Genomic DNA, 27,048 nt, shown 5'->3' with positions numbered 1-27,048 from the left:
ATCTGATATCAACCCTTTAGTTGACAGGCCCCTTCTGCATATCTTCTCAAACTCCAAAGAACAGAATCAACAAACTGTTGTGACTTATTTATATAGTTTTGAGCATATAAGAGTGAAACTTTCAGGGCGGAATCCTGCGCCCCCTCAGAAATCCATACCTCATCCTCCCTTCTATGGGCACTGTATACAGGTATCTTCTGCACAAGCGACTTCCGCTTCAATGACCTGCGCTGTGCGAGCCGATAAGGTGCTCTTCCCACTTCCTCCCTGCATCGCTATGTACACATGGTTCCTAGCCATGACTATACAGGGAGGAAGTGGGAAGAGCATCTTATCGGCACACTGGAGGTCACAGTGACTCGCCTGCGCAGTAGATCCCCAAGTGCAGTGCCCATAGAAGGGAGGATGAGGTGTGAATTTTTGAGGGAGTGCAGGGCACAGGATTCCGATGCCATACCTGACGTGCATGGGAGGGGGTAGTATTGTAATAAATACAGAAGGCAGGGATTTCTTATAGCACCACACACCCCAGAGCCTGGAAGAAATCATTAACCCCTTCACGACCTTGCAGTTTTTGCGTACTTGTTTTACCTCCCCTCCTACCCAGAGCCATAACTTTTTTTATTTTTCCGTCAATATGGCCATGTGAGGGCTTGTTTTTTTGCGGGACAAGTTGCACTTTTCAACAACATCATTGGTCTTAGCATGTCATGCACTAGAAAACGGGGAAAAAATTCCAAGTGTGGTGGAATTGCAAAAAAAGTGCAATCCCACACTTGTTTGTTGTTTGGCTTTTTTGCTAGGTTCACAAAATGCTACAACTGACCTGCCATTGTGATTCTCCACGTCATTACTTTACATTATTTTATTCTCTAAGTGGTGAAAAAAAATTCCAAACTTTGCAAAAAAAAAAAATAGCGCCATTTTCCAATACCCGTAGCGTCTCCATTTTTCGTGATCTGTGGTCAGGTGAGGGTTTATTTTTTGCCGAGCTGGCGTTTTTAATGATACTTTTTTTGTGCAGATACGTTCTTTTGATCGCCTGTTATTACATTTTAATGCAATGTCGTGGCGACCAAAAAAAAGTAATTCCGGCATTTCTAATTTTTTTTCTCGCTACGCCGTTTAGCGATCAGGTTAATCCTTTTTTTTTTTTATTAATAGATCGGCCGATTCTGAACGGGGCTATACCAAATATGTGTAGGTTTGATTTTTTTTTTTTTATTGTTTTATTTTTAATGGGGCGAAAGGGGGGTGATTTAAACTTATATTTTTTTTTTTTTTTTTTTACTTTTGCCATGCTTTAATAGCCTCAATGGGAGGCTAGAAGCTGGCACAACTCGATCGGCTCAGCTACATAGCAGTGATCATCAGATCGCTGCTATGTAGCTGAATTGCAGGCTTGTATGAGCGCCGACCACAGGGTGGCGCTCACAGCAGGCCGGCATCAGTAACCATAGAGGTCTCAAGGACCTCTATGGTAACTATCCTGACGCATCGCTGACCCCCGATCATGTGACGGGGGTCGGCGATGCTTTCATTTCCGGCCGCGCGGTAGTTAAATGCTGCTGTCAGCATTTGACAGCGGCATTTAATTAGTTAATAGCAGCGGGCGAATCACGGTTTCACCCACCGCTATTGCAGGCACATGTCAGCAGCTGTTCAAAACAGGTGACATGTTCCGGCTTTGAGGTGGGCTCAGCGCCGGAGGAGGAGCAGGAGACTCGACCACCGCAGTAATAGTACAGCGGAGGTCGGGAAGGGGTTAAAGACAAAATATAACATTTCTCAGCAACAAGACCATTAAAATGAGGCATACAGGTAGGACTAGTGTAACATTTCTATTACTTGTATGCCCACATTAATAGGTCACATATGTCCCAAAAGTGGGTGGGGGTGGGGGTGGGGTGGTATTCCCTTTAAAAAATTATGCCTGCAGTGCAAATAACTGGCAACAAATCATATTCAACACTTCACTAAACGTGTTTCAAAATCATCTAAGCTCCTGTCTCAACTGTGATTCCATTTCCTCTTTAGTAATATTTTAACTCCAAATAGGGGTCAACAAAAATCCACAACGGATTAGTGGCAAACAACACTGTGAAATTATGTGATCTAAAATCCGAACGATAATATCAAGTAATAAAAAATGAATTATCTATCTAATCAGCACAGGCAAATACAATAGAATATAACAGAATAGTGAAATAAAATAAGCGAAACTCAAATTCGCCCATCTTTTTTGCAACATTATAGTGTTAGATGTAACACAAATTTATAGTGTCCTATAAAATGTAAGTGAACCACAACTAAAACTGAATCAACTTTATACCTTATGTTCATTGCAGTGCTTTATACACATTTCTTTGAAAGTGTAGAGTTGCAAGTTGTTTTTTTTGTTTGTTTGGTTTTTTTTACGCATCTCCAACATCAATAGTGTTATTTTCTTCAACGATGGCCCCGTGGTATTTTTCTTTAATCAATATTAATTTATGTATTTAATTGGTTAGATTATTTAAATATAAAGACATCTATATATCTATGTCAGTAATTATTTCATTTTAGTTCACATTCTAATCAACAACTGTGTATGCGAGTTTACCAGTACACAATAATCCACTTGCATTGTGTTTAATACCTCTAGGATCACCCGCTCATTATTTGAGTTTGACTTTCTAACAAAGGCTGAATACTTAAATTACCTGTGGAGAAAGTAACTTTGAGCAACATATCTTTGGATGCACTCCTTGATCGTTTCCTTTCTCTAGCTTCCTCTGTCACAGAGTGCTTATTGGATACTGAACGAACTTCATCCTTGCATGAAGAAGAACTTGATGGTCTATACTCCTTTCCATACCATATAGACCTCTTTTTACTGTGACTAAAGTCTAGGAGAAATTAAAAATATGACTCAATCATGGTAAATAATACAATGTTCTTAGAATACATAAGACTCATCATTACTACACTGAAAGGCCCAATGTACCAACTGCGCATCAGAATAGTCAAGTGCAAACGAGAATATGAAAAATCGTCTGAGTTTCATCCAGAAAGACGTACCGTATATACTCGAGTATAAGCCGACTCGAGTATAAGCCGACCCCCTAATTTTGCCACAAAAACCTGGGAAAACTTACTGACTCAAGTATAAGCCTAGGGTAGGAAATGCAGCAGCTACCGGTAAATGTCAAAAGTAAAAATAGATACCAATAAAACTAAAATTAATTGGGACATCAGTAGGTTAAGTGTTTTTGAATATCCATATTGAATCAGGAGCCCCATATAATGCTCCATAAAGTTTATGATGGCCCCATAAGATGCTCCATATTAAAATATGCCCCATATAATCCTGCATAAAGGTTAATAATGGCCCCATAAGATGCTCCATAGACATCTGCCCAATATAATGCTGCACACATGTTGATTATGGCCCCATAAGATGCTCCATAAAGATATTTGCCCCATATAATGCTGCACAAACGTTATGGCTCCATACAGACAATTGCCCCATATAGTGCTGCACAAACGTTATGGCCACACAAGATGCTCCATAAAGACACTTGCCCCATATAGCGCTGCACAAACGTTATGGCTCAATACAGACACTTGCCCCATATAGTGCTGCACAAACGTTATAGCCCCATTTGCTGTTGCTGCGATAAACAAAAGAAATAAATAAAAAAAATAAAAATCACATGCTCAGGGCCCCGGCACTTTTAATATTCACCTGCTCCTCGTTCCGGGCACCGCTCCGTCTTCAGCGTCTTGTGCACTGACATTCAGGCAGAGGGCGCGCACTAACTACGTCACCGCGCCCTCTGACCTGAGTGTCACTGTAGAAGACGCTGAAGACGGAGCGGTGCCTGGAACGAGGAGCAGGTGACTATCGCGCAGCGCTCCCCTTCCCATTATACTTACCTGCTCCTGGCGCGGTCCCTGAGGGTCCCTGGCTTCCCCGGTGCCGCTGATTCTTGCTGTACTGAGCGGTCACCGTTACCGCTCATTACAGTAATGAATATGCGGCTCCACCCCTATGGGAGGTGGAGCTGTATATTCATTACTGTAATGAGCGGTACCATGTGACCGCTCAGTACAGGAAGAAGCAGCCGGCGCCGGGGAAGACAGGGACCGCGCCGGGAGCAGGTGAGTATTATTAGACAGCCCCCCTCCCCCTCCCGCCGACCCCTGGGTTTGACTCGAGTATAAGCCGAGAGGGGGACTTTCAGCCCCCAAAAAATGGGCTGAAAATCTCGGCTTATACTCGAGTATATACGGTAGTTACTTACCGGTAACGTAATTTCTCACAGCCCGTGACAGCACCACGGAGAGAGGGGATATGCCCTTCAGGGACAGGAAACCTATAGATAAAAAGGGTGGTACCTCCCTTGCATCAGTTGGTTTAGACTCTAAACTTTTAGAGCATAGGAGGACCTCTAGGTTATTGTCAAAAGATTAAAACATTTTATCATAATACTTATAAGTGACACTCCGTGTCTATACATAAATCATACCACAAAAAAAATGAAAGGGTGCTCACCACACGTGACGGAAGGGAATATAAGGGTGATGTCATGGGCTCTGAGAAATCCAGTTACCAGTAAGTAACTACATCTTTCTCCTTCCCCCATGACAGCACCACAGAGAGAGTTAGGGTATGTGCACACGTCAGGATTTCTTGCAGAAATTTCCTGAAGAAAATCGGAAATTTTCTGCAAGAAATCCGCCTTTTTTTTGCGTTTTTTTTCCTTTTTTTTCCGTATTTTTTAGCATTTTGCAAGCGTAATTAGCTTGCAGAATGCTAAAGTTTTCCAAGCGATCTGTAGCATCGCTTGGAAAACTGATTGACAGGTTGGTCACACTTGTCAAATATAGTGTTTGACAAGTGTGACCAACTTTTTACTATAGATGCTGCCTATGCAGCATCAATAGTAAAAGATAGAATGTTTAAAAATAATAAAAAAATAAAAAAAATGGTTATACTCACCTGCAGACAGCCGATCTCCTCAGCGGCGTCCGTTCCTATAGATGGTGTGTGTGTGCAGGACCTTCGATGACGTCGCGGCTTGTGATTGGTCGCGTGAGCGGTCACGCGACCAATCACAAGACCGCGACGTCATCGCAGGTCCTTCACACAGAGCATCTATAGGAACGGAAGCAGCAGCATGCACCGGAGAGGCGGGAAGACTGCGGGGGGCCCATCAGAGGGTGAGTATATCACTTTAATTTAATTCTTTTTTTTTTACCAATTATATAGTGCCCAGTCCATAGAGGAGAGTCTCCTCTCCTCCACCCTGGGTACCAACCGCACAATCTGCTTACTTCCTGCATGGTGTGCACAGCCCCATGCGGGAAGTAAGCAGATCAATGCACTCCTAGGTGTGCGGAATCCCCGCAATTCCGCAAATTTAATGAACATGTTGCTTTTTTTTACCGCGGAAAAAAATACATTTGCACAAAAAATGCAGAATACCCTGTAAATAATAGGAGGCATATGTTAGCGTTTTTTTCACGTTTTTATAGCGAAAAAAACGCGAAAAATCCTGAACTTGTGCACATGGCCTTACAGAGAATTTAATCTTTGGGAGGTGTCACGATATGGTATGAAATATCATAAGTTAGTTTTCTTGCTAGCCTGCGGGGGCTAAACCCCCCCTCTCTCTGGTTCTCTTTGCTTCCCTGTGAGTTTCTGAATCTAAGGCAGAAGGGGGTTTTATGGCCGGGCCATAAATTCCAGGCTCTGAAGAAAGTTACTCGCCCCCTCCCAACTGCTCTAGCTGGAACTGTTAGAGAAGATTCCGGAATCATGGAAGTCCTTTGTTCCATTTTTGTAAGATATTAGGCAGACGATGTAAGATAGGAAAATGGTAGATATATCTTCTTATTTTCCCTCGGTGGATCTACGCATCACTCTAAACACGGGCGTCTAACTCCATCGGGTGAAGAAGTAGGGATTGCTCTGTAAAATAATAGGACATATTTGATCTCATTAGAAAGCCCACGGTACTCTGAGATGAATGCTGGGTTTGTTACAACTATGATATGTGCAGTAGCGGAATTACAAGTCTTAGAAAGATTTAGCTTATACTTAGTCAGAATGTAGAGAGAGGAGGGTCTGGATAAGCCAGCCTTTCTGTGATGTCACTAGCTGCAGGTTTTAAGTTTGTGGCAGGATCCCCAGCTCAGTCTTCTTGTGATTTCCTGAGAGCCCTGAGCACGTCCAATGAGCTGGGACGTATGGTTGCCTGCAATGCAATGATCTGAGAAATGTGAGTGTTATCTTTTCTTCATTTAATTTTTTTATTTTCATAATTACCTTGTACATATTTGCAATTGTCTCATTTGTAACATCTTTGTAAAAATGTTTGAGAAAGCACTGCCTACATTTTGTGGTGTATATTATTTCATGCCAGTTCTTCCTCCATGCTCTAAAAACGTACCCTAAGCCTTCTGAAGGGAATTTACGCTACTCTGTTGGGTTAGCTTCGGACCCGTTTAATCGAGGCTGGTGGCAGTGATACCGTACTGTGCAGGCCTTTGGGTGTCACTGTAGCGACTGCGGCTTGATAATTATTGTTCCTGCCTGAGCGGGAGTAGTTTATCGCGTCGCTGCAGCGTGCCCAATAGCCAGTACAAAGCAGGCAGCCTTTCTGGCAACTAATTACCCTAGGTGCAGTACCTAATCTGACCTGACGGAAAGGGGGGCGCCAGAGAGCTGCATGGTTTAAGTGGAACTGTAAGCGGGATATACACAAATCCCTGCAGTTCATGGTATATTGAAGAGCAGTGGGATACCTAAAATAAGCCCCTGCTGTAAACTAAGAGGTCAATAGCCTTGTGTATTTTTTTTTCATCACATTGTGGCAGTGGAGGGATAATCAAGATAAGCCCCTCTGCACATGTGATAGCCGTCTGTTGGTCTAAAGTCACCCCAATCCGTGACCTAATGGTGGCAGTGGTCAGGAATCCCTGTGGATTTCGTGACAAACTGCTGGCCGCAGCTAAGGGCTCTTGACAGTCACGGTGTGAATCGTGACAGGAGGGACCACAGCCTGTACAACCCTTCTCCCAAAGGTTAGATCAGAAGAAGAGGCTAGGTCCAGCCAATAGTGTTTGAAAAAGGTAGATGACCAAAGTGGCAGCCTTACAAATCTGCCCTACTGATACCTCCAACCTTTCTGCCCAGGAGGTTGCCACTGCTCTCGTGGAATGAGCTCTCAAACCCTCCAGGGCGACATTCCCACTAGATGAGTATGCCAACGAGATCGCATGTCTTATCAATCTTGCCAAGGTACTTTGGAGGCCTTGAGTCCCTTCCTAGGCCCCTGAAAACATACAGAGATCCATCCATCCTTACTACACCCCTGGGTAAACGCTAGGTACTGAAAAACATTTTAACATCTGTGTGGAATTTGTTCTTTTGTATTTTTGGGGTTGGAGCAAAAGGAAGGAAGGACTATCTATTGGGACTGGGACCTGTGCAAACGAGATGCTACCTTAGGCAAATAAGCAAGGTCAGGTTTTAAAATAAATTAAACGCTTAGAATCATAGGATGGTAAAGTTGGAAGGGACCTCCTTGGTCATCTGGTCCAACCCCCTACTCAAAGCAGGATTCATTAAATCTTCTAGGATCCTAGTAAAGAGAGGGCCTACAGATAAATCCTGTTTGTCGCTCACTCTACGGCTGACGTTAGAGCCGACAGAAGGACCGTTTTAAGGGACAGGACCTTGAGCGGGGCAGAATCTAAGGGTTCAAAGAGAGGACCTGTAAGGGCTGATAGGACCAAATTTAGATCCCATGGCGGCAATTTATGGCTGATATTGGGCCTAGATCTTGTGGAGGCTGTAATAAATCTTCATAAATGAAAGTAACGTGGTTGGAAACGACAGCCAGCTCACCGACTAAATCCGCAAGTGCACGGAACTCCGTCTAGATGGGACAAGGTAAATGCAATGAAGGATAAAGTGAACGTTCCAGCTCCTTAAAAATCTTCAAACTTTATTGATCCATATCAGGAAAATTACTGCTTTGAGAAAGATCTGGTGCCAGATCGAAACGTGTCCCTTGTACCCCCTGATTTCACACTGGTACTGGAGTTTTTAGAGCAGTAATTTTCCTGTAATAGATCAATAAAGTTTGAAGATTTTTAAGGCGCTGGAACGTTCACTTTATCCTTCATATAAAAATCTTGCTATCCATGGATTGCCTGCTACATAGTGATTGCATAAGGCCCCCAGAGCAGCTACTTGAACCTTTAGGGTGCTAGAGAGGCCTCATTCCAACCCCTTTTGTAGAAACTCCAGGATTGTCATAATTGGGACTCCAACCTGGACTCTCACCCCCGAGGTGGATAGGAATTTTTTCAAGGTTTTACCGTAGGCTCTGGTAGTGACGACTTTCCTACTCTGAAGTAGGGTGGAAACAAAGTCGGGGAAAAACCTCTATCCCTCAAAAGCTCCCTTTCAAATTCCATACTGTTAAGTGTAAGTTTGCTGCCTGAAGGTGAAACACCGGTCCCTAAGAGAGAAGGTCCAGAATTTCTGGTAGTACCCAAGGATCGGTGAGATCAGGAGTACCAAGTTCTTCTTGGCCAAAAGGGGGGCTATCAGTATCACTCTTAGGCTATGTCTCCACGTTCAGGATGGCCGGCGGTATCGCCGCTCGGCGCTAAGCCCCGCCCCCTTTCTGGGACGCGATCATGCCGGATGTGTTAACTCTTCACATCCGGGATGATAGCTCTGTCCCATAGGGCCCTGTGATATGCCTTGCGGGGACGCTGCGTCCTCGCAAGGTGTACGGACATGCTGCGATCTGAAAAGACGCGCAGCATGTCCAGAGTCGCAGGGCCGCCGCGTGCGGGTTTCCACGCATAGTGGAGACGGGATTTCATAAAATCCCCTCCACTATGCTGGAACATCTGGACGCTGCTTATTTGACGCTGCAGCTCTGCGCAGCGTCAAAAAAGCAGCGTTTCCTGACCGTGGAAACATACCCTTAAGGTACCTTCACATTAAGCGACGCTGCAGCGATACAGACAACGATGCCGATCGCTGCAGCGTCGCTGTTTGGTCACTGGAGAGCTGTCACACAGACAGCTCTCCAGCGACCAACGATGCCGAGGTCCCCGGGTAACCAGGGTAAACATCGGGTTGCTAAGCGCAGGGCCGCGCTTAGTAACCCGATGTTTACCCTGGTTACCATCGTAAAAGTAAAAAAACAAACAGTACATACTCACCTTCGCGTCCCCCGGCGTCCGCTTCCCTGCACTGACTGAGCGCCGGCCCTAACAGCAGAGCGGTGACGTCACCGCTGTGCTGTGCTTTCACTTCACGGCCGGCGCTCAGTCAGTGCAGGAAGCGGACGCCGGGGGACGCGAAGGTGAGTATGTACTGTTTGTTTTTTTACTTTTACGATGGTAACCAGGGTAAACATCGGGTTACTAAGCGCGGCCCTGCGCTTAGTAACCCGATTGTTTTACAATGGTAACCAGGGTAAACATCGGGTTACTAAGCGCGGCCCTGCACTTAGTAACCCGATTGTTTTACAATGGTAACCAGGGTAAACATTGGGTTACTAAGCGCGGCCCTGTAAAACATCGCTGGTATCGTTGCTTTTGCTGTCAAACACAACGATACACGGCGATCTGACGACCAAATAAAGTTCTGAACTTTAACCAACAACCAGCGATATCACAGCAGGATCCTGATCGCTGCTGCCTGTCAAACTAAACGATATCGCTAGCCAGGACGCTGCAACGTCACGGATCGCTAGCGATATCGTTTAGTGTGAAGGTACCTTTACCCTGTCCTCCCTGATCTTCCATAGAACTGCTGGGATGAGGATGAATGGTGGGGAGGGGGAGGCATAGGCCATGCTCTGATCCTACGGAATCATAAAGGCATCTAGCACTTGAGGATTCCTTCTGGGATCTATGGAGCAAAAAGTCTACCTTTGTGTTGTTGATGCTGGCAAAGAGATATATGACAGGGAGACCCCACATTTCCACAATCTGATTGAAAATGGACTCTTAGCATCCACTCGCCCTGTGTCAACTAAGTGTGGCTCAAAGTCTGCCTTGCGATTTTCTACTCCTCGAATGTGGAGTGCTGTCAGGGAGAGGAGACTGCTTTCCGCCAACCAGAAAATCTGAGTTGTCGTGTCCATCAAGGCCCGTGCTCTCGTTCCCCCTGATGGTTCAGATAGGCCACCACCACCTGATTGTCCAAAAATATTCACATGTGATGACCCCGAAGGGTAAGTAAGAATGTAAAGCGCCATGGAATAAATGGTGCTATAATAATAAAATAATAAACTTTAACAGGGTATAACTGACTGCTAATAGCTCCTTTTGGTTTTAGGATACATCCAACTCCTGACCCGTCCAGACCCCCTGAGTAACTTTGTTGTCCAGGTGAGCCCCCCACCTCGTGGGGCTTGTATTCCTGGTAAATACTCGGGCCACTTTGGTCACCCAAGTGACCCCTTTGGTTTGACTGCCCATCTCTTTGTACCAACTCCGGGAATAAATAGTTGCTGAAGATAGAGTTATACGACCTAAGTGACCTGTTTTTTTAAGATGTCCCACTGGAGCCCCCTGGTGTGTATTTGGGCCCACTGAACGGCTGGCAAACAAGAGGTTAGGGAACCTAACAGGGACATGGCCTTTCTCAAAGTCATGGATGGGTACGGTGATGCCCTCAACACCTGACTCGCAATCTTTTCCCTTTTGTCCTCCGGGAGGCGACACTCTTGCTTCTTGGAGTCCAATGTAAGTCCTAGAAACTCCTGAGCAGTCTTTGGCTCGATCTTTGTTTTTTTGTAGATTCAATAGCCAGCCTAGGTTTACTAAAGAGGTCATTACCCTGTCTAGTTGTGTTTTGCAATGTTGGACAGTGTCGCCTATCACCAAAAAATCATCCAAATAAGGGACATCAAAATGTCCTGTTCCCTCAGGTGTGCCACTAGATTGGTAAACACCTGAGGGGCTACTAACAAGCCAAAGGGAAGGTCCTTGTATTGAAAAAAAGTTTTGTTTCTCCATTTATGGAGACCGCTACGCTGGGGAACTTTTGAGAGTCTGTGTATGGAAACATGATAATGTGTCGCTCAGATCCAGGACCGTCATGAAGCAGTTGGGAAACAATATTTTCATGGCTGATTTTATGGATTCCATCTTCAATGTTTGGGGTGTTACATACTTGTTCAATTTTTTTTAAGTTTATAATTGTCCGTAAGGACCCGTCTGGTTTGTCTACCAGAAACAATGAGGAGTAGAATCCTTCCAACTTTTCCCAAGGAGAGGCTTCTTCTGAACAGCTTTGCCCACTAGGTCCAACAACTGGCACTCTAATGCCCTTTGAAGCAACTCCCCTACAATCCTCCCTGGAAGAACAAAGTTCTGAGGAGGGAAAGAATGAAAAATCAATCAAAAGGCCTGACCTGATTAGGTTTAGTATCCAGGGACTGTTGGAAATCTTTTCCCAGGCCGGAAGGAAACGGAATAGTCTGACCCCCACCTGTGAGGGACCATCACTTGGAGGGCTTCCAAAAAAAACAACTTTTTTTCTCCCACTCCCATCTACTCTGTTCTCTTGGGGGCCTCCGATGGAAAAAAATACTACTCCGAAAGGACCGTTTGTATGTGGGGGTGGCCAGGTTAGGGAACCCCCCCTCTTATTCCCTGCTTTCTGAAGGATGTCATCCGATGTTTCAATAAAAAGAAAATTCCCTTCACAGGGGGTAGAACATAGGTTTAATTTAGTGTGAAAGTCTCCCGGCCAGCATTTAAGCCAAAGTGCTCTACAGGCTGCATTCGAGAACGCTGCAGACTTGGCCGCTAGTCTAACAGAGTTTGCTGATGAATTCACCAAAAAAGCTGCAGCCCCCTGTATTAAAGGAATGAACTCAATTACCTTGTCTCTGGACATTATCCCGGATCTGCTTTTCTAGTTGATCTAACCATATCATCAGGCACCTAGAGGCGCAGGTTGCTGCTATAGCAGGCCTAAAACTACTCCACGATGTATCCTATGCGCCTTTAGGGAAGGAATCTGCCTTTTTATCTAGAGTATCTTTTACAACTCCCATGTCCTCGAAGGGGAGGGCAAATTTCTTGGAGGCCTTTGCTACCGCTACATCTAATTTTGGGGTTTTATCCCAGGATGATGACACTATATCCTCAAAGGGATATTTTCTTTTTAGGGACTGTATAGAAGAGTTTTTCCTATCTGGTTTCTCCCACTCTTTTAATCAGGGCTTGTATATTTTCATTCAGGGATAATGACCTTGTTTTTTCTATGCCAATCCTCCAAACATTACATCCTGTACCGTTTTTTGTGGGCAAGGGTCCATTACTCCCAGTAGATATCATTGCTTTAACCAGGCTTTCTACTTCTACAGGGAAACAGTGGCGCCCCCCTTACTTTGTCTGAGGATGAGGAAGCATCTGATGAACCCGAGTCTTTCTCCTCGGAGCTTGTGGAGTCAGTGCTTGCTGGCCTTCTGTTCCCTGACAGTATCCACTTGTGTGAGGAATCTAAAGGTGCTTTCAACATACATCTTAATCACTGATCTTAATTCGGAGGCGAAATTTGGGGGGTCTCCTCATATAGCAACTGTTCTATGCACGAACGGCAAAGTCTTTTATCCCAGGTGACAGGTAACACATGGGGCAATTTCTGTGTTGGTTTTAGCCAAACTCTTTCCTCCCAGAAAAATTTAAGAGAAAGGGGACCCCAATTACAAGGTGAACTTTCACGAAGATCACTCACCAGATGAAGTCGCACTTACCGGTTTTGGAGGAGGAATAGAGTCCATTGAAGGGCCTTTTGAGGCCAGAGACTTGTCTACTGTGCCAGAGTTTCTGCTGTGCTGGGTGGAATGGCTGCTTGGACATCTGCTTGAACGTCCACTCCGCTTGCTTAAAGAATCATGATGTCTCCTTTTTGGCTGTTGCTGCCTCTAGCGCTGCTGCGGTTCGCTGGGTTGCTCCTCCAAGGGACTACTGGCTGCAGGGAGCATCTCACCCCGCTCCCTTCTATTTGAATAAGCCGCCCAGCGCCCCCTGTACTACTTCCGGTTTCACACTGGAAATTCCCCCTCATCATGTGACCCCTGGCCGCGTCATTAGGGGTATGGGGGGGGGGGGCGTCCTCATCGAGTCCCTCGCGTGTGCGGACCGGACGTCCAGTAAGACCAGCACTGGAGCATGGTGCGGCTGCTGTGCTCTCCTCCGCTAACCCTGATAGACCCCTCAGTTCCAGCGGTGGTGGCTTCAGGACACCGCATCAGCCGTGAAAGGGGAGTCTCCGCTACCTGTACTGGTCTTGCCTGGACACCATCTCCTCAGTCTTATCTTCAGGTTCGCCATACTGAAGGTTCTTAGTCAGGGACAGGAAACTAACCGTCGAGAAGGAGAGGTACCGCCAATGTCACTGATGGTCAATGTTCCTTTGCTACGTGAAGAGAATGGGGCATCAGACTGCGCTGCTCGCTTGACAGGATAAATGATTAAATTTTGCAAGCTGGGGGAGTGCTTGAACCTTTGGCTGCATCCATTCATTGTGGTTTTTCTCTGTTCCCCCTGTTTTGTTTTTGTTTTTTTTTAATCACAGTGGGACCAAGAATAAAATCATTCATCTTAACAGCCATACAGAATGTGTCAGTGTGCAATTTAAAAAACAAAAAAGAAAACAAAAAAACAGATATCACGGGTCTTTCTGAGTCTTTCTGACTTTCTAAGGGCTTATGTAAATTACATTTTAGGTCAGGAAATTAAATTACTTCCATTTACAGCAATACTAAAGAGACTACTTGCCCTTACTCCTAAAACAGTCTTGTAGACATTTTTCAGAGAAAAAAAGTGTCAATTTCTAACATTTAGGTTTCTGCCTCACTCTTCAATGGCGCTATAATTGATATATGCGCTCAATTGTGATTTAAGTCAATGGGCATCCGTAAAACAAAGCTGAAAATCAGAATGCTTTTGACTTGCTTCCGTGTCTCATGGATCCATTGCTTGAAGATAAATTTGAATTAAAACACACAACTTCCAGAGCAACAAGTAGCGCTTCAGTGGGGGAAAGGGATGTGGGGAAAAACAGTTTCTCAAAGATGATAAATTCACACAGATATGTGAATGAAGCCATATGCTAAACACACATTTAACATCTGCTGTTGATTTTACAATTCATACTGTAGGTCAATCTAGAAAAAAAATTGCAATTTGTAGATAAGATTTTTAACGTCACAGCTAGCTAGCTAGCTGGCATTGTATTATGCTGTAGATTGAGCAGAACATCTGCATTCAGCCTTACAGATTTTGATCTAGCTGATTAATGTAAGATACTGTAAGACCTAGGGGTACCGTCACACATTGAAATTTCCATCGCTACGACGTTACGATTCGTGACGTTCTAGCGATATCGTTACGATATCGCAGTGTCTGACACGCTACTGCGATCAGACACCCTGCTGAGAATCGTACGTCGTAGCAGATCGTTTGGAACTTTCTTTCGTCGCTTGATCACCCGCTGATATCGCTGGATCGTTGTGTGTGACAGCGATCCAGCGATGTCTTCGCTTGTAACCAGGGTAAACATCGGGTAACTAAGCGAGGGCCGCGCTTAGTAACCCGATGTTTACCCTGGTTACAAGCGTAAACGTAAAAAAACAAACCGTACATACTCACCCGTCGGTGTCCTTCAGGTCCCTTGCCGTCTGCTTCCTGCTCTGAGTGCCGGCCGGAAAGTGAGAGCAGATCACAGCGGTGCTGCGCTCTGCTCACTGTACGGCTGCACTCAGAGCAGGAAGCAGACGGCAAGGGACCTGAAGGACACCGACGGGTGAGTATGTACTGTTTGTTTTTTTACGTTTACGCTGGTAACCAGGGTAAACATCGGGTTACTAAGCGCGGCCCTGCGCTTAGTTACCCGATGTTTACCCTGGTTACCCGGGGACTTCGGCATCGCTCCAGCGCCGTGATTGCAACGTGTGACCGCAGTCTACGACGCTGGAGCGATGCTTATACGACGCTGCGACGTCACGAATCGTGCCGTCGCAGCGATGAAAATTTCAATGTGTGACGGTACCCTAAGGCTACTGTAATGTTTGAGCATTAAACATTCACTTGACTTTGCATGAAAACAACTCTTTCACTGGCAAAAATCACACAGCCATTGCAATAGACAGCACAGTTTGCAAGGAAACTGCCATTTCATTTGCAAAAATTAAGTGATTGCTAAATAATGTCAGCTCTGTTGGACTGTACTGCAAAACTTTGGGGTGTTTAAAATGCAATTAACCTGCAAAATCAGGTGATTTGTCAACAAGTGTTTGTGGCAGAACCAGGGCCGGCTCCAGGTTTTCATGGGCCCTGGGCGAAAGAGTCCCAGTGGGCCCCTTTAACACATACCATAATTCATAATGCACGGGTACGGAAGAGAAATATAGGTATAGTACAATGCCAAAGATTTCACTTACTTCTTACAATACATGAGTGCTATCTAGTACATTCTACATTAGCTCAGAAACCGGACAGTATAGTCCTCTATACAGAATAATGAGCCCCATATATTGCTCCAAACAGAATAATGAGCCCCATATATTGCCCCATACAGTATAATGGCCCCATATAGTGCTCCATACAGTATAATTTACACCACATGACCTCAGATGCAGTCTCGCAGACTGCGCCTGTGCGGCCACCCAGCTTGTGAATCCCAGCCCCGCAGTGTGTTATGCATTATGCACAGTGCGGGGCTGGGATTCCTGGGCATGCGCACTGCGTGTCAGACACTCACCCAGGTCCCCCGCCTTACAGTGTGTGTATCTTCAGCTGATCGAGACTGCATCTGAGGTCAGACGGGCAGTGCTCACTGCGCCTGCCCCAGGCAGAACAAAACAGCGCAGGCGCTGGATTTGATTTGAAAACAGCGGGGAGGGGGCAGCGCCCGGCGCTAAAGAAGCCTTGAGTGACGGCAGTGTGGCGTGTGCAGCGGGGGGTTAAGACCTGCCTCCAGGGCTAAAGACAGGTATTTTTGCGAAATTATAAAACGCTTTATTTCTGCTTTGACTGCACCAATAACTAAAAGAGCCACCTTGTCAGAATGCAGCATTACAGCTGCACAAGGTGGCTCTCTTAGTTTCTAACGGCTGGAGGGGGTGACAGAGACCCTTTAAGAGATATCTTTATTTTATATGGACTGGACAAGGAGACAGACACACACAAACACACTTGGAAACTCAAATACCTGATCTTGAATGCTTTCTTTCGTGGTAGCCAGTGCTTTGCTCACGTTTACGTTTATAAGACTTTTCCTATAAATAATGAATTAATTCAATTCATTAACATGCAAAAAGAAAATTAAAAGGAATGTATTACATTTATTCTTTTCCCTTTACATTGTTAGGGCTCTATTCTTGCTGAGCTGCTGATTTTACAGCAGCCACATGAATATAAGAAATCTTATTTAAAACCTTAGAGATGTATGTGCAAGTACTGTAACTCAACCTTAGTCGCTTTTTCCAGAGCCAGCTCTCAGCACAGTGATCCCCAGTTCACTGCAAAGAAATGGCTTTCCAAGTGCAGATGTTTAACCCCTTCAGGACCTTGGGACTTTCCATTTTTCTGTGTTCGTTTTTCACTCCCCTCCTTCCCAGAGCCATAACTTTCTTATTCTTCCGTCAATATGGCCATGTCAGGGCTTGTTTTTTGCGAACCAAGTTGTACTTTTGAACGATGTCATTGGTTTTACCATGTCGTGTACTAGAAAACGGTTAAAAAATTCCAAGTGTGGTGAAATTGCTAAAAAATTGCAATCCCACAATTTTTTGTTTGGCTTTTTTTTACTAGGTTCACTAAATGCTAAAACTGACCTGCCATTATGATTCTCCAGGTCATTACGAGTTCATAGACACCAAACATTCTCTTTTACCTAAGTGGTGAAAAAAAATTGCAAACTTTGCTTAAAAAAAAAAAAAAAAAAAAAAAAAAATGGTGCCATTTTCCGATACCCGTAGCGTCTCCATTTTTCGTGATCTGGGGTCGGGTGGGGCTTATTTTTTGTGGGCCGAGCTGACGTTTTTATTGAAACCACTTTCATGCAGATACGTTCTTTTGATCGCCCGTTATTGCATTTTAATGCAATGTTATGGCGACCAAAAAAACTTAATTCTGGCGTTTTGAATTTTTTTCTCGCTACGCCATTTAGCGATCAGGTTAATCCTTTTTATTGATAGATCGGGCGATTCTGAAAGCGGCGATACTAAATATGTGTAGGTTTGGTTATTTTTTGTTTTATTTTGAATGGGGCGAAAGGGGGGTGATTTAAACTTTTATATTTTTTTTTATTTTTTTTCCACTTTTAATGTTTTTTTTTTTCTTTTGCCATGCTTCAATAGCCTCCATGGGAGGCTAGAAGCTGGCACAACTGGATCGGCTCAGGTACATAGCAGCGATCTGATGATCGCTGCTATGTAGCTGAATTGCAGGCTTGCCATGAGCGCCGACCACAGGGTGGCACTCACAGCAGGCCTGCATCAGTAACCATAGAGGTCTCAAGGGCCTCTATGGTTACTATCTTGATGCATCGCTGACCCCCGATCATGTGACGGGGGCGGCGATGCGCTCATTTCCGGCCCGATGGCCGGAAGCGCCGGTTTAATGCCGCTGTCAGCGGCATTTAACTAGTTAATAGCGGCAGGTGAAACGCGATTTCACCCGTCGCTATTGCGGGCACATGTCAGCTGTTCAAAACAGCCGACAGGTCCCGGCTTTGATGCGGGCTCACCGCCGGAGCCCGCATCAAAGCGGGGGTTCTGACCTTGAACGTACTATCCCGTCCGAGGTCAGAAAGGGGTTAAATGTTTAAGCAAAGAACTAGCTAACTGGAGGGTGACAGAGAATGTGTGCCCAGAAGCATTAGGCTCAGCAAATAGACGTACACATATGTATACCAATCTGAACAGCAGGTGGTGTCACACTAAGGAAATGCCATAAATGCACTCTCTATGTGCTATTAAAAAGATGGGTGTGGGGAAGAGGGGGAACAGGCACAGAAATTTTCGGACAGTGACAGGTTTTCACAATGAGCTCAAAAGCTCTTTAATAGGCTACATGGGATATTCACTTATCAATCCATCATCAAAAAGTAGGAAAAAGGTCTGGAGATTATTCCAGATGTAGCATTTGCATTTGGAAGCTGTTGCTGTGAGACCACAACATGTGGTCAAAGAAACTCTTAATAAAAGATAAATCAACTATTAGGCTGGGGGGGGGGGGGAAACAAAAAACTATCAAGCATAGCAGAAATGTTGGGAGTGGCCAAATCTACAATATGATACTTTGTGCAAGAAAAAAAAAAGTGCACTGGTGAGCTTAGGAATGCAAAAAGGCCTGAACAGCCACAGAAGACAACAATGGCGGATGATCGTAGAATCTCTTCCATGGTGAAGAAAAACCCCTTCGCAACAGCCAACCAAGTGAAGAACACTTTCCAGGAAGTAGGTGTTTCAGTATCTAAGTCTCCCATAAAGTGAAAACTTCATGAGACCAAATACAGACTGTACATCCAAAAAGTGCAAACCACTAATCGGCCTTAAAACTAGAAAGGTCAGATTAGACTTGGCCAAAAAAACATCTAAAGAAGGCAGCCCAGTTGTGGAAAAGCATTCTTTGGACAAATGAAACCAAGATCAACCTGTACCAGGATAATGGGAAGAAGTACGTACGGAGAAGGCTTGGAATGGCTAGTGATCCAAAGCACAGCTCATCCTCTGTAAAACATGGAGGAGACATTGTGATTGCATGGGCATGCATGGCTTCCAATGGCAATGGGTCACTAGTGTTAACTGATGATGTGGATGAAGACAGAAGCAGCCAGATGAATTCTAAAGTGTTTTTTTAGGGCTATACTTTCTGCTCAGATTGTGCCAAACGCAGCAAGGTTGATGGGACGCAGCTTCACAGTACAGGTGGACAATGACCCAAAACATAGTGTGGGAATGCAACCCAGGAATTTAAGGCAAAGAAGTGGAATATTCTGCAATGGCCAAGTCAATCAGATTAGAAATATAAAGTAAAGGCAATGCCATAATGAAGCAGTTATGCTGATTACACCGACCCCCATTGGTGCAGAAATCCGATCACTGGTTATTGTTTAATCAGTCGCTAGTTTTCTTCTAATAACTTCTTCTGTATATTATGGCGAAACTGAGGATAGAGTCTTGTTCTGCTCCTCTGTCCCACCTTCTGCCTCCTCTGTTTCTTTTATAGGTCATTGATAATTCAGTGATCTACCTCCTTTTTGAAATTCGGCACCATAATCGCAGTCATTGGTGTTGCTGTAGCATGTGCAGTGTAATTCCACAGCCAGTCTTCAATAAAATGCTGCAGGAAGCTTAGAATGCACAGTTCGAAGTTTCTGTGCAATAGCACCTTCATTAAGTTGAGCTCTCGGTCTGTGCACGCACCTCTTCCGGCGCCATTTTGTTCAAGGCCTGAAGACCGTGTGGAATTACACTGCGTACGCACTGCCCACTCCAATGATGGAGTTGACAACGCAAAAAATCAAGAAGGAGGCGGGTCACAATAATCAGTGACCTCTAAAAGAAACACATGAGGCAGGCAAAGACACACAGAAGACGTAGAGGGGGGGGGGAATGACAGGATATTTTTGTTCAACCTTTTTAATTGAACCTGAAATTCTACACTTCATTTGTATCTCAGTTGTTTCATTTTAAATAAAAAAGTGGAATGCAGAGCCAAAATCATGAAGATTCGGTCACTGTCCAAGTATTTCTGGACATAAGCGTACATGGCAAATATTCTTTCAATTTAATAACCTATACAGAGGCTGTATTATGCAACGATGAGGCAGCCCCTTTAAAACTAAACAACAATTTTATGCAACTGTACAAATTGAAGCTATTTAAGACCGATTTTAAGGTGTGTAAAAAGCAAGGGGAAAGGAACAAAAATAAAATAGGTAATTTGAACCAGCATTACTAATACTGTTTAGTGTAATTACCCCAACTGGACAACTCATCAGCTTACAGTAAGGGTATGTGCAGACAAACATTTAAGGTCCATGTGCTGTAACTGTGGTCCACAGCCTGTACACAGACCAATTAAAGTTAATATACTAGTGCACTTGATCATTTCCCCCCACGTGTGTATGCATTAGGTTGCTTTCACACATCAGTTTTTTGCCATCAGTCACAATCCGTCAAATGTTGAAAAAAAAAAAAAAAACAAAAACAGTTCCGTCGCAGATTGTGAAAAACTGATGTGACTGATCCGTTTTTTCGCCGGATCCGACTAGCTAATCCAGCTAATTGTATCCTAAAAAAAATTGGAGCATGCCCAGTTTAAAAAAAAACAAAACAAAACGGAATCTGTTGCCGGATTCTATCATTTGATGGATCCGGCGCAATAGGCTTCCATTCTAGCACACGAGAGATGGCGACGGATCCATCGCTGTCCATTTTTTCGATGGACACAAAACTACACTATGTCAGTTTTATCCGGCCGCCGGATAAACAATTTTTCGCCGGATCCGGTGAACAATGGCTGAAATATGAGGTCATACATCGCAATCTGTCGCTAACACAAGTCTATGAGAAAAAAACGGATCCGGCGGCAACATTCGCCGGATCCGTTTTTTTCAAAATTCGCCGGATTGAGACTGACAGTAAAAGACTGACGTGTGAAAGGGGCCTTAGTTTGTTTTGAGAGAACGCTAATTTCAATGGCACCATTTCCTGCACCTGTTTGTAATGCATAAGATTGCAAAAAGCTGCAGCCATGCTACGATTCACAGATGTCAGAAGGTTTAGGGATAAGCTCTTAACCATAGCAGGGAACCAATAGACTCCAGCAACAGTGTAGAGATTTAAAATAAAAAAGTAAAAACATACATATCTTGGCTTAGTGTTATAAGTAAACACATTCACTGCTGCTTCCAGCTCCTCTGTCAGACCCTCAACAAGCATAAACTCTTCTGGAGATGTAATCACAAGTGTTTCCTTTGAATAAAAAAAAAAAAAATTACAACCTTCAGTAATTTATAGACAACTTGTCAGTCATACTTTTTGCTTACAAACAAAATATTTAACTAAGGAAGTATGAGTGAGTAAATTATATTAACTACTTCTAAACTGCCACTAGACTATAAACATCAAGGTAGTCCACACTTTACTTTGCACTGACGGTAAAATGCCCTGCGGATTTTGTGCATATTTTGCGCGGATTTCGCCTGCATTTTTAACACCTGTGGATTCCTATAATGGAACAGGTGCAAAACGTTTCTGCGCGGAATTTTCCGCAGCATGTGCACTGCGGATTTGGTTTTCCATAAGTTTACATGGTACTGTACAACACATGGAAAACTGCTGCAGATCCGCAGGGCCAAATCCGCAACATACCCTTAAAACATCAGTTCAGAACAAGCAGTTTTCAGGAGATTGTGCACCTGTGGAGGCAGGAGCAGCTCATCAAAACACAGCCGACTCCCACAAAGAAGGAAGACATGATTTATTATCATATTTGCCTTTCTGATTGCTGTACACACAATGCTGAACAAACCTTCTGCAATACAGTTTAGGAAGTACTGAAGGTACCTCTTACAACTTCATGATCATTTGATAGCTGAATGTAGGGAGAGATCATGAGCTGATGGGTCCTAGGAGATCCAGTCAGCTCTGCTATACAGCCAGGAGGCTGAATGTTTTCTGTAACCAGGGCCAATATAACAGCCCCATTTACAGGGAGGGAGGGGGAAATCGGCAAAAAGAATATAAAATTATTACTATTTTCCAATTATTTCAAAAGGGAGGGACTAAAAAGACTAAGAAAAATAAAAGTCAAAATCACTGTTTACATGCTCTCTTTTGTGGAAAATCTAAATAAAAAAACGTTTAATATAGATAATTTCTACGGAAAGTGGAATTCAATTAAAATATTTTAGTGGTCGTTTGTGGTTAAAAGAAAAAAAAGTCAAAGACAAATATTCTATTTGTTACATAACACCTCTACCCTCTATCAGCAAAAAAGTAAAAAATAATTCATAAAAAAGGATCTTACCATGTATTTTAAGATGTTATTTTTCTGTATTTCGTACACAGACAACTGAAAGAAAAATAAATATAGTTACCGTACACGTATTTGCGGTGGAGTGTGGTCACAGGAGGCAGAGTCACTGCAGGAAGCTGGCAGCTGATGGAATGGGACTCCAGAGATCTCAATGTGTGCATGCGCCGCCTCCAGCAGCCAAAGTTAAGTGTGGGAACTCCACCAACATTTCATGAAAGCCCAGGGCCCGCCAGTGTCTCACATCGCCGAACAACCCCCTCCTCCCACAGGGCCCGTAGCACCACCCCACTCCTGCCGCTTTAGGGTGCATCTTATGATCTGGTGAGTCTTAGTCAGCAAGATAAGGTAACTGATTACTGTTTAACTGGTGTCGCACTTCTAAATTACAGATTATATATATGTCCACATGGACAAATAAACTAGGTGTACAAGCTAGTTTATACACCGTATATACTCCTGACGAAGGTTGTCTTTCCGAAACGCGCGTTGGGGTGGAGGCTCATCCCAGGAGACCCTGTCTGCATTGCGGTGGGTAAATCGCAGCTCATACAGCACAACTTACTTACTAATTGTTCGGTTATTGGCGCTATGATGGCGATATGTGGTATTAGCTGGCTATAGGTATTTTGGCAGCACTGACAGTGTTGCTATGTGTGCCACCCGTAATTTGTAGTAATGGTTATGAGCACTATGTCTCTTTAGTTAGTTGTAATATTTGAATAATTATTGGAGATTATTATATATATTTTTGAAATAAGATCTATATATTGAAATATTTTTGAGAGACTAGCGAAGTAAATTATCTGTCACTTGATCTCCTGGGTACAAACCTCCTGCTGTTTGCACAATATCCTTTTATATATAACTCAGTATTGTCATCTCTGTTCACCTTTTGTCTAAATGATTTTAATAATAAAGTTGTTACAGTTTGATACTCTCCAATGTATATGCAAAGAGAAAAAAAATTGCGGCAGCACTCACCAGGTGGCGTGGTTCATTCCTTTATTGAAGATACGAATTCCGTTAGAACTAGCACTAGACCTGTAGAAGCGCTGGTATAGCGCGAAACAGCTGTTGTCCTTCCCTGCTCACTTCCACCATGTCCGCACTCCCCCGAGCCGTGCATTTACTCTAACGGAATTCGTATCTTCAATAAAGGAATGAACCACGCCACCTGGTGAGTGCTGCCGCAATTTTTTTCTCTTTGCATATACATTGGAATTTATCTCTTTTTTTCCTTATGCGAGCACCTCCAGTTACTGAGTTTCAGGCACCCACAATTGACTGCATACAAAAAAGCAGTGCTCGTTGCAGAGGCTGTGCAGCGCCACGTTTTTTTTCTTATTGCTCAGATTTACAGTTTGATACTCTATTAATCCTAGTATCTTTTTTACTTGTGGTGGTGGTATAAACATGATGATGGGTCCAAAGGTCCTTTGATATACAGGTTCAATTTAAATTAATATATGTAACATGCAGAAACGCCATATAAGTTATTTGTGCAGCATTGTATGGGACAAACGTCTCTATGGAGCATCTTATGGGGTCATAATCAACATTTGTGCTGCATTATATGGGGCATATTTTAATATGGATCATCTTATGGGGCCCATCATAAACTGTATGGAGCATTATATGGGGCTCCTGATTCAATATGGATAATCAAAAACACAACCTACTGATGTCTCAATTTTTCTTTTATTGGTATCTTTTTATTTTTGACATTTACCGGTAGCTGCTGCATTTTCCACCCTAGGCTAATGCTCGAGTCATTAAGTTATTCCCAGTTTTTTGTGGCAAAATTAGGGGTCTCGGCTTATACTTGGGTCGGCTTATACTCGATTATATACGGTAACTACTAAATTAACTGATTTGGTAAATCCCTTGAGATCTATTTAAACGTATATATTTTATATGTATTACAAAATTAAATCTGCTTTATTTTAATTGTAAGAATATAACTAGGAAATACATATCACTTTAATGAATTTTGAATACTACACCAAGTCCATCTAATCCTATATCTTAAAGGTAAGGTACCGCATTTGTAGATCATTAATAAATCACTGTAATGTAGGATAACATGCTGCTATAACCAAGTTTTAAATGCATGTGAAACAGATTTCGTGTGTTATATGTGTTTAACCCCTTAAGCCCCGAGGGTGGTTTGCACGTTAATGACCGGGCCAATTTTTACAATTCTGACCACTGTCCCTTTATGAGGCTATAACTCTGGAACGCTTTGACGGATCTTGGCGATTCTGACACTGTTTTCTCGTGACATATTGTACTTCATGTTAGTGGTAAAATTTATTCGATATAACTTGCGTTTATTTGTGAAAAAAATGGAAATTTGGCGAAAATTTTGAAAATTTCGCAATTTTCCAACTTTGAATTTTTATGCCCTTAAATCACAGACATATGTCACGCAAAATACTTAATAAGTAACATTTCCCACATGTCTACTTTACATCAGCACAATTTTGGAACCAAAATTTTTTTTTGTGACGGAGTTATAAGGGTTAAAAGTTGACCAGCAATTTCTCATTTTTACAACACCATTTTTTTTTTAGGGACCACATCTCATTTGAAGTCATTTTGAGGGGTCTATATGATAGAAAATACCCAAGTGTGACACCATTCTAAAAACTGCACCCCTCAAGGTGCTCAAACCCACATTCAAGAAGTTTATTAACCCTTCAGGTGTTTCACAGGAATTTTTGGAATGTTTAAATAAAAATGAACATTTAACTATTTTTCACAAAATTTATTTCAGCTCCAATTTGTTTTATTTTACCAAGGGTAACAGGAGAAAATGGACCCCCAAAGTTGTTGTACAATTTGTCCTGAGTACGCTGATACCCCATATGTGGGGGTAAACCACTGTTTGGGTGCATGGCAGAGCTCGGAAGGAAAGGAGCGCCATTTGACTTTTCAATGCAAAATTGACTGGAATTGAGATGGGACGCCATGTTGCGTTTGGAGAGCCCCTGATGTGCCTAAACATTGAAACCCCCTACAAGTGACACCATTTTGGAAAGTAGACCCCCTAAGGAACTTATCTAGATGTGTTGTGAGCACTTTGACCCACCAAGTGCTTCACAGAAGTTTATAATGCAGAGTCGTAAAAATAAAAAATCATATTTTTTCACAAAAATGATCTTTTCACCCCCATTTTTTATTTTCCCAAGGGTAAGAGAAGAAATTGGACCCCAAAAAATGTTGTGCAATTTGTCCTGAGTACGCTGATACCCCATATGTGGGTGTAAACCATTGTTTGGGCGAATAGCAGAGCTTGGAAGGGAAGGAGCGCCATTTGACTTTTCAATGCAAAATTGACTGGAATTGAGATGAGACGCCATGTTGCGTTTGGAGAGCCCCTGTTGTGCCTAAACACTGAAACCCCCTACAAGTGACACCATTTTGGAAAGTAGACCCCCTAAGGAACTTATCTAGATGTGTTTTGAGAGCTTTGAACCCCCAAGTGTTTCACTACAGATTATAACGCAGAGCCGTGAAAATATATATATATTTTTTTTTCACAAAAATGATTTTTTAGCCCCCAGCTTTGTATTTTTACAAGGGTAACAGAATAAATTGGACCCCAAAATTTGTTGTCCAATTTGTCCTGAGTACGCTGATACCCCATATGTGGGGGGGGAACCACTGTTTGGGCGCATGACAGAGCTCGGAAGGGAAGGAGCGCCATTTGGAATGCAGACTTAAATGGATTGGTCTGCAGCCGTCACGTTGCATTTGCAGAGCCCCTGATGTACCCAAACAGTACAAACCCCCCACAAGTGACCCCATATTGGAAACTAGACCTCCCAAGGAACTTATCTAGATGTGTTGTGAGAACTTTGAACCCCCAAGTGTTTCACTACAGTTTATAACGCAGAGCCGTGAAAATAAAACATCTTTTTTTTTCTCACAAAAACGATTTTTAGCCCCCCAAATTTTTTATTTTCCCAAGGATAACAAGAGAACTTGGACCCCAGAAGTTGTTGTTCAATTTGTCCCGAGTACGCTGATAACCCATATGTTGGGGTAAACCCCTTTTTGGTCGCACAGGAGAGCTCGGAAGGGAAGGAGCACTGTTTTACTTTTTCAACGCAGAATTGGCTGGAATTGAGATTGGACGCCATGTCGCGTTTGGAGAGCCCCTGATGTGCCTGGACAGTGGAAACTCCCCAATTCTACCTGAAACCCTAACCCAAACACACCCCTAACCCTAATCCCAACGGTAACCCTAACCACACCCCTAGCCCTGACACACCCATAATTCTAATCCCAACCCTAATCCAAACCGTAAATGTAATTCAAACCCTAACCCTAACTTTAGCCCCAACCCTAACCCTAACTTTAGCCCCAACCCTAACCTTACCTCCAACCCTAGCCCTAACCCTAACCCTAGCCCTAACCCTAACTTTAGCCCCAACCCGAACCCTAGCCCTAACCCTAACTCTAGCCCTAACCATAGCCCTAATGGGAAAATGGAAATAAATACATTTTTTTAATTTTTATTATTTTTCCCTAACTAAGGGGGTGATGAAGGAGGGTTTGATTTACTTTTATAGCGTTTTTTATATCGGATTTTTATGATTGGCAGCTGTCACACACTAAAAGACGCTTTTTATAGCAAAAAAGTTTTTGCGTCTCCACATTTTGAGACCTATAATTTTTCCACATTTTGCTCCACAGAGTCATGTGAGGTCTTGTTTTTTGCGGGACGAGTTGACGTTTTTATTGGTAACATTTTCGGACACGTGACCATTTTTGATCACTTTTTATTCCGATTTTTGTGAGGCAGAATGACCAAAAACCTGCTATTCGTGAATTTCTTTTGGGAGAGGCGTTTATACCGTTCCGCGTTTGGTAAAATTGATAAAGCAGTTTTATTCGAAGGGTCAGTACGATTACAGCGATACCTCATTTATATCATTTTTTTATGTTTATTTT

At 43.4% G+C, this 27,048-nt stretch overlaps 1 protein-coding gene across 9 annotated transcripts in view; it reads right to left on the bottom strand.

Annotated features, from left to right (window-relative positions):
* The window catches only part of LOC143782314 (uncharacterized), a 231,213-nt gene that overhangs the window by 57,562 nt on the left and 146,603 nt on the right, over positions 1-27,048 (bottom strand). For all 9 annotated transcript variants that reach the window (XM_077269647.1, XM_077269649.1, XM_077269648.1 and 6 more), the window contains 4 exons: positions 22,081-22,125; positions 20,916-21,023; positions 16,250-16,316; positions 2,703-2,888 (listed from right to left, as the gene is read on the bottom strand). In XM_077269647.1, coding sequence (XP_077125762.1) covers positions 2,703-2,888; positions 16,250-16,316; positions 20,916-21,023; positions 22,081-22,125 — 406 coding nt within the window. The remainder of the gene's footprint in view (positions 1-2,702; positions 2,889-16,249; positions 16,317-20,915; positions 21,024-22,080; positions 22,126-27,048) is intronic.

This window comes from Ranitomeya variabilis, chromosome 6 (assembly GCF_051348905.1).
Source record: "Ranitomeya variabilis isolate aRanVar5 chromosome 6, aRanVar5.hap1, whole genome shotgun sequence".
NCBI classification, from domain to species: Eukaryota; Metazoa; Chordata; class Amphibia; order Anura; family Dendrobatidae; genus Ranitomeya; species Ranitomeya variabilis.
This window is presented reverse-complemented; position numbering and strand designations above follow the sequence as displayed.